Source organism: Dermacentor andersoni, chromosome 1, assembly GCF_023375885.2.
Source record: "Dermacentor andersoni chromosome 1, qqDerAnde1_hic_scaffold, whole genome shotgun sequence".
NCBI classification, from domain to species: Eukaryota; Metazoa; Arthropoda; class Arachnida; order Ixodida; family Ixodidae; genus Dermacentor; species Dermacentor andersoni.
Window position 1 is genome coordinate 379,635,773 of NC_092814.1, and position 8,181 is coordinate 379,643,953.

Consider the following 8,181-nt stretch of genomic DNA (forward strand, 5'->3'; position numbering starts at 1 on the left):
TAAGCTCTAAATCAAAGTACTAAGTCGTCGCTATACTAACAACTGTATTTTCGCTCTTGCGCCTACATATACAGGCTGTTTCACCTAAAGGGGTTGGGACACCAAATTTTGAGGCTATGAAAAGCCTGTTGTAGGCTCCTTCCGTATGCAAGGACACCGAGAACGAGGTATTGGACGCTGCAAACATTTCAAAATAATTTTAATCCAGCTCCAAAAAGTCATTAAAAACTCCTTCTCGTGGTCGAGACCCATCGCTAGCGCGGCAGTTATGACGTCACAGAGGAGGAACGAAAATATTGACGTCATAGCACGCTAGCACAAATACGTGACGTATGATGAGTAGCGATGAAATGCCGATTACGGAGCCTGCTGAGCCGAGCGCCCGAGCATAGCCTCCACTATGACCGAGCTACAGGCATATAGAAATCCTTTCTTAATGCAAAGAAGGGGTAAGGCGTGCAGACACGGACACAAGAGGAGTGGACAACACCAACGCCGCACGGCGGCCCGCGAACGGCAAACTGCGTGTAACACTAGCCGGCCGACTCCGAAAGGGACCAGGATATGCGGCGTTCGTGATGTCCGCTTCTCTCCTCGCATAGTCGCATAGCTCGGCAGCTCGGAGCGGTCTCACGTTCGCTTGGCCTTTCTCAATGTGAGGGGCCGTCCACGTTACCGGCATGGAGGCTCGCCGCACGCCGTTTGCCCTTCGCGGGCCCCCGTGCGACGGCGGTTTTGCTCGCGAACGGCGAGATTTCCTTGCCGTAGAGAGGACGGGCCCGGTACCCATTTGTGCGGCAGCCGTACGGCGAAGCGGCCAATCAGCGACCGAGGAGCGGTCACTCTGGCACCGACGGCAGCCTCACCGCCTCTGATCATTCGGCGCCGCCGATATCGTCGCTAGGCCTTTTCCGGTTCACTTCAAAGCTACAGCTTACGGTGCTTCGGAATGAATCACCGACTCTCACAAGCCGCAATATTTTCTTACCATTGTTGTCACTGTTCGCAATAATTATAATGATCGCGACACGCACTTCAAATCGCCAGTTGTTTACCTCTGCTGGGAGAGCACGCGTACACATGAGCAGACGACGCAGCATCGTTTTACGTCACTATATTTTGTGGCCCACGTGACCAAGCCATGTTGCGTGTCCTCCTCTGTGACGTCATAGCATCCCCCGGAGCCCAGAAACCGAAACCGAAATCGCTCGGTATAATAATGCTATTATTAAATTATTTATCCGATATATATGAATCCCGCTGTGTGTATCGTGCTCCCTGAAGCATGACGCAACGTTTGAATCAACAAACGCATGAACGAATATTATGATGTATCCACCCCTTTAACTTCTGCCGAGGATTTTAAAAAGTGGTTAGCCGCAGCTCAATGAAACTAATGGCATATGATTTGCCGTCGTGTGGCGCTCCTTAAAGTGTTTTTTTTTACGTTCCGCTTAATTAATTAAGATGAATTATGCAGCGTTCTTAATATTCACCTTAGTGCCAAATGCATTTCGTTGTGTTGTAGAGGGGGTTCAGAAACGACCGATCCAATTTTTTTGTGGCAACGTACGTGCTGCGTGGCGATTTTATTCGGCGTTTAAAGCAAGCCCTCGAAACATGAAATAAAATCACATGACTGCGCTCGTGGGCTATCATATTACAGCGTTCTTAACCGTGCGTCGAGCCTATCGCTTATCAGGGACGGCGGCGCTTCCTTTCCGCACGCCACCGCCAAAGAAGCTGACGCACTGTGAAGCCGATGCCTAGAGCCGTAGCCGCTCAATTCGCCATGGTTCTTTCGCACGAAACGCGATCGAAAGCGCTGCAGTATGCTAGCGCACGAGCGCAGTGACGTGGTTTTATTTCACATTTCGCGGGCTTTCTTTAAACGGCGGAAAAAAATCGCCAGGCAGCATGTATGTTGCCACGAAAAAATTGTATCGGTCGTTTCTGAACACCCTCTACAACACAACAAAACACGCTTGGCCCTAAAGGGAATATAAAAAAGTTTGCCTAATTCATCTTAGTTAATTAACTAATTAAGCAGAATGTAAAAGATACTCCAAGGAGCGCCACATAATGGCAAACCATATGCCATTAGTTTCATTCAGCTGCGGCTTAGCACTTTTCTTTTTAAATCCTTCGCACAAGTTTCCTGAAATACCCTGTATAGCAGGGCACGCGCAAAAAGGAAAAGACATATACATAGTGTCCGCGCCTCGTATCGGCTACGTAAAGAGAGGTGATGGGTGATTGCATTACATGTAACCACCTATCTTCAGGGGATTGCGTGTCTATCGTAGCGCGAAAATAAATTCAGTTGTTAGCATAGCGACGTCCTTGCCTGCATCCCTTACTCCTTTGTTGTTGTTTTTTCAGTTCATCAGTTTAAAACACGTCTTAGCTATGAACAAACTAGCTCAATTAAAACCTATTCTAACATAACACATTTTATTCGCATACCATGGGACAACCACCGCACAGCCATCCACACAACAAACGTCGGAGGCGCGCAGGCCTCATAAATAGTTATACGCACACAAGCCAGAGGCACGCATACACCGCCATAGTTAAGGATTAGCCATGGCCTCCCGAGATTGCGCGCACTGGCAGATTTTGCTCCTGCCGTCCCATTAGGTGTGCTCACCAGCAAAGAAAAAATAGTGCAATGCGGCGTGCGCATCCGGCTGCTCCGAGGTGCCGGTGTTGGCCGAGGACTCTGTCGTCATGCGGACGCTAAAGGCAACAGACTTGAGTGCCCGGCTGCTGACCTGCTGTACTTAGCTTAGTGCATGTGAAAGTGCGATATAGACGCGTGTCCTCTCACTCTCTTTATTTCATTCCCCCATTCTCCACTCCACGTGTAGGTTAGCAAATTGAACTCAGTCTGGTTAACCTCCCTGCCTTTCCTTCAGCCCTTCTCTCTCTCTCTGTCTCTACTTGCTGACAATGCAATGGTTTTATAGAGACTCGCGAATATAAGTGGCAATACAGCGACGAATCTAGGCTTTAAATTTAGCACAGAGAAATCTGGAATTATGATCTTTAATGAAGAGATGAGCGATAATGTGGTATCAATTAAACAGGGAGTCATCTCATAGTCAATCGATATATATACCTGTGTGTATACGTAAACGAATGAAAGTACTACTCTAGCGTCCCCAAGATAATCTAAATACAAACGGGTAGCGGAATGCAGCAATAATGAAACATACAGCACTTTGTGGCTACAATAAATAGGGGGTTTGAAAATGATATTCTGTGCTTAGAATCTGACATCTTGTCGGAGTTGGAAGTTAACCAAAGATCGGTAGGTTGGTTGATTTTGGGTGCCTACGGTAAAACCGCAAATGATGCAATGTAGGGATGCATAGATTGGACCTTTTTTGAAGTCAGAGAAGCTGAATAGTTAGAGCGGCCCTCCTGCTGAGGTACCTAAACCGGTATCGCCACGCAAGAAAAGGGTTAATGAAGAGTTGCAACTTGCGGAGACTTTCGTGGAACGTAAAGTTATAGGCATGAAGCTCGGAGCATCTTGAGAAGTTATGTTTCTGTCATGGTCCTCTATCTCCCTTGCAGGCGTGACGGTGAACGTGGTACATCCGGGCATTGTCAAGACCACAATCGCTGACAGGGAATCGTTGATGGCGCTCTTTCTTCGCTTCCTCTACAACACCGTTGGAAAAGTGAGTGCCGAATTCCATATTTACCAGGCGTGACTGTTCACATAAACATGCGTTTTCTCTAGAAACGTTGCACGCACGCAAGCCTGGAAAAGTATTTGCACCTATACTGTCATCGGATGCTATAAAGCCTACCTAAAAGAACATATCGAGGCAAGATAAGTGATGGGCTTACTTGCGGTATTATTGGACGTTTCCGGGCAATGGTGCGCAAAAGACGCCAGGCTTCAACGGTATAAACTGACCTCATTCTTCAACTGGGATGAACAAACTTGGGCAGTGGTGTGAGCGTTATGGATACTTTCTCACGCTCGTAATGGCGTTGTTGTTGTTTCCTGTTGTTTTCAATATCGCTCGAGCTTGCACAAGTGCAGCGGTGTCATAGTCTTTACATTATAACGTCACCTTGAGATGACTGCAGGTTTGCTACAAGAGTTTAGTCAACGAGTCCTTCTGGTACATGTCGCTCGTCACGTTCCTGCTTTGTTTTTCGCGTTACTGTTTACGGAAACCGTCGTTGAATCGTCGACATCGGCATCACCATGCGGTTCTGTATAAAGTCGAATTGCAATAACATGGGTGCAAGGGGAAGTGCGAGGGTGACGAGAACGATGGTGTCTCGATACACGCCTTCTAACCACGCGCCCAATGTGCAAAGGCTTGGGGGGGGGGGGGAGGGGACGTGGTAACGAGAGTGAAAAACACAAGAAAGAAAGACAGAGAGAGAGAGACAGATTGGGAAGAGGATCAGGCGCTATTTTATTCAGCTCTTTCGGGCACGCCTCTCAGCGCCTATGGTAACGTGATCAAGATCGCGCTAGGGGGCACCTTCGAATAAGGATCGGGTAATCCTGCGTCTCCTTCTCTAGCCCGCCCGCGTATTTCTAACTGCTAGTAGGTGCAGTGGGGCGTGGCACTTGCGGAGACGACGGACGTTTGCGCGCATGCGAGATTAAGAGCGGGTGCGAGAGGGGAAATGTGGGGAGTTTTGCTCCTTGAAAATGCGACTCTGCCTAGGTACTACGGAGGAGTTTCTTGGCGCGCGTTGTATGCGCTTGTCCCTATGCGCGCCGGCAGAAGTCGCGGGGCGCGGTAGTGCTGAACTTAGCATCGCAAGTTGGCGGCTCGACGCAATTATATTTATTCGATCGTGTTTTTACTAATGAAAAGAACGTGTCACTATTTCGCAATATTCGCGGCGCCTCCAGGACACCAAAGCGGCAACGGGAACATCAAAGCTAGAAGCTGGTCCATGGGTTGGGGCTCGCAGAGGCCTGCGCGTGCCAGCGGAGTATAAGATCGGCTGCCAGCTGTCGCGGACAGACATATTTTTACGCGAACACCCCCTGGCACGCTTCGGCCTCTGGGGCCCCAACCCACAGGGCGCCCTGCTTCCAGCTTTGATCCCCCCGCTACCGCTTGGGTGCCCCGGAGATCCTTCACCACCTGCTTTAATATAACCTCAGGTGCTCTCCTGAGGCCTCCGTTTGCCGGTTAAATGTGCCCTCCTGGAGCAGTGCTTGTAAAAAATCTGAACTATCGTCGCGACGAAAAAAGCGACCCGCTACTTATACACCAGTCAAAACATTGTCCCTTCAGACACAGCGATCACCACGCGGCGTCCGCGTCCACTGCCTCACCGCGCGCGCAGCTAATGACGGAGCGTATAAACCAAATCGACCGCACTCCGCAATGCCGGCATGTCTAGGGGACAAACCAATACAACGCGCTCTAAGAAACCTCCTCCGTAGTGCCTAGGCTGAGTCATATATTCAAGGAGCAAAAGCCCCCAGATTTTCTCTCTCGCGCCCGCTCTTATTCGCGCCTGCGCAGAAACGTCGAGCGCCGTCAAAAGCGCCACGCCCCGCTGTACCTACTAGCAGTTGTAAAAACGCAGCCCGACCGTGGCTGCGCAAGACGTGCGCTATCTTGGAGGTAATCTGCCGCAGGTTCAAATGCTAGGTAAGCGGATACGACTGGTCGCTTTCCGCGCACTTATCAGAGAGTGCCCCTCTGTGGGGCTGGAGGTCGCATAATCTCAAGTTTTGGAAACGCGTTGAAATTAAAGGCAGCAGGAAGCGTTTCTTCGCCGCTGCTGCCGCTCTTCACCACACCAGCGTTGCGACAGCGATCGTTCGCTCTCATCGAGTGAGATCTGTTCACGTTTGCCTGTGCACGCTTGACACCATGATCGTTAGCGGAATTAGTAAGTGAACGTTCAGTAAAATTTACACGGCCGGTAAATCTGGTGGAATCTTAATTCGGTTAGTTCCCCAATATTTTGCGATCGCTATCAATGCTTTCCCATTCGGGCCGGAACGGCCTTCTTTTTTTTTTTTTTGTTCTTCAAGCTCCGACTCGACGACAGGTACATCTACCAAAATTCCCAAGCTTGCTTGACGCTTACGACAAAACCTTGGAATTCGACTTTTTATTATTCTTGAAAGTTGTTTGGTAACTCAACTCACCTGCGCTTTTCTTCACTGGGATGACATACACATGCAACCTGCGTCCCTAAACGCAAAATGAAAAGTTAATCAGTTCACCAGGTGCTCTTTCTGCTCCATGATAGCAGCACACCTCACTACGAGGAATAGATGAGCGCCCACAATACTTCAAATTCTAATAGAAACAGAAGTAACTAATTGTGAGAGTGCGACAGCAACTCACAGGCTATGACAGAAGCCGTGGGGTGGAGGTCAGGTTTAATTTCGACCTCTTGAGTTTCTTCAACATGCGCCCCAAGCATGGCACGTGAGCGGTGCAAGGGAAACGTGAGAGCCATAGTAGCTAGTAAGGCGACCGGACTGAGAGGAAAGGTCCACGTGGCTTCGAGACTTCTTGCCCTGCTTTCCAAGATGCTCCTGGCACTACGACTGATTGCAGCGAAAGGCCATGAAAACGTCACGAGTCTTGCACTGAAAGCCGAGCTACGATTTGTGCTCAAAATAGCTACGCTTGGAGAAGAGTCACGGTTCGTCCTGGATCTGTCGCCTTCCGCCCATTTTCCAGGAAAATATGTTTTCAAGATACAAAAAATCACAAAACATAGCAGTCTGAGGGAACTAGCGGCTAACCAAATGAATCGAAGCAGCTACTCCAGTTTAACATTATCTTTGTCATTCTCATTCAGATTGGTCCGAGAAGACGTAGAAAAAGCGTATTCGTACGGACAGTTGAAAACACTCGCCCCGTTTCTTTTCGCGCTGTCGTAATCATGAATACGCAGCAACTGCTGGATTTTACAAAAGACTTGGCCAAAAATTTCGCTACTGCGATACCTAAGTTCCTCAGTGACAAGTTATTTAGACCTTAGAACTCTCTTAAAGACTTGCGGGTTTCATATTTTGAGAGACATTGTTTTTGTGGAATTCGTATTATGCAGACGCCCTGGGAGGGAGCCCAGACCGTCTTGTACGCGGCTGTGGACGACCGGTTCTTGGAAAGCACTGGCAAGTACCTAGTCGACTGCAAGGACGATTGGGTCAACTGGAGGGCCCTGGACAAGCGCGAGGCTAGCCGGGCTTTCGAGACGTCCGTCCGGCTCGTCGGCATGGAGCTCGACCAAGTTCAGAAGCTATTCTGATACGCCCACGTCCGCGCGCGTATGTTTCTTTCTCAGACTAAAGGCGAAGAACAGACGCCTTCCATTTCTGCTGAATCTGTCGCTCGTCCTCTGAGCACGGCTGCGTACGAATCAACAAGCATTTCGTTTATTTGGTCTCGTCGTCTGTTTTAGCGGATGGCTCGGCATCAAGCCCACACTGGCAGTCACACATCAGCAGCAGGACGTGTGCGACAGTGCTGCGAAATCGCCTCTGTCTACTGGAGTTATTAAAGGAGATAAACAGCATTTGTTGAATGATGTTGTCTCGGCACACATCGAACGTTCGCTTGCCTTCCTTGTCAGCGGCCCTACGTCATGCCATGCTTGTGACACAGGGTGCCAACGAGGAGCTTTTTTATAAAAGGCTCTGGCAACGGGGGTTTCCTCAATAAAAATATTTATATGCAATGCCCGGTGCTATTCGTCTGTTTGTTTGTGCTGCACATGGAATGACCAGCTGCAACCAGCGCAACACACCACGGACACTTCGAGGTAGTCAAAAAAATGTCACCGCATGAAGACGAATGATGCGAGTCAGCCTCTACAGTCTGTGAAGGAGTACGTTTACCTAGGTCAATTAATCACAGGGAACCCTGATCATGAGAAGGAAATTCATAGAAGAATAAAAATGGGTTGGATCGCATACAGCAGACATTGTCAGCTCTTGAGTAGAAGCTTACCATTATCATTGAAAAGGAAGGTGTACAATCAGTGAATTTTACAAGTGCTGCCATATGGGGCAAATACTTGGAGACTGACAAAGTAGCTTGAGAACAAATTAAGGACCGCGCAAATAGCTATGGAACGGAGATTCCTAGGCATAGCGTTAAGATACAGAAAGAGAGCAGTTTGGAACAGAGAGCAAATGCGTATAGCCGATATTCTAAT

At 48.9% G+C, this 8,181-nt stretch overlaps 1 protein-coding gene across 1 annotated transcript in view; it reads left to right on the forward strand.

Annotated features, from left to right (window-relative positions):
* LOC126518518 (retinol dehydrogenase 12-like) overlaps nt 1-7,694 on the forward strand; it is a 43,525-nt gene extending 35,831 nt beyond the window's left edge. Inside the window, exons 3-4 of the mRNA XM_055065035.2 lie at nt 3,583-3,689; nt 7,072-7,694. Coding sequence (XP_054921010.2) covers nt 3,583-3,689; nt 7,072-7,272 — 308 coding nt within the window. The 3' untranslated portion in view covers nt 7,273-7,694. The remainder of the gene's footprint in view (nt 1-3,582; nt 3,690-7,071) is intronic.
* Nucleotides 7,695-8,181: the final 487 nt, after the last annotated feature.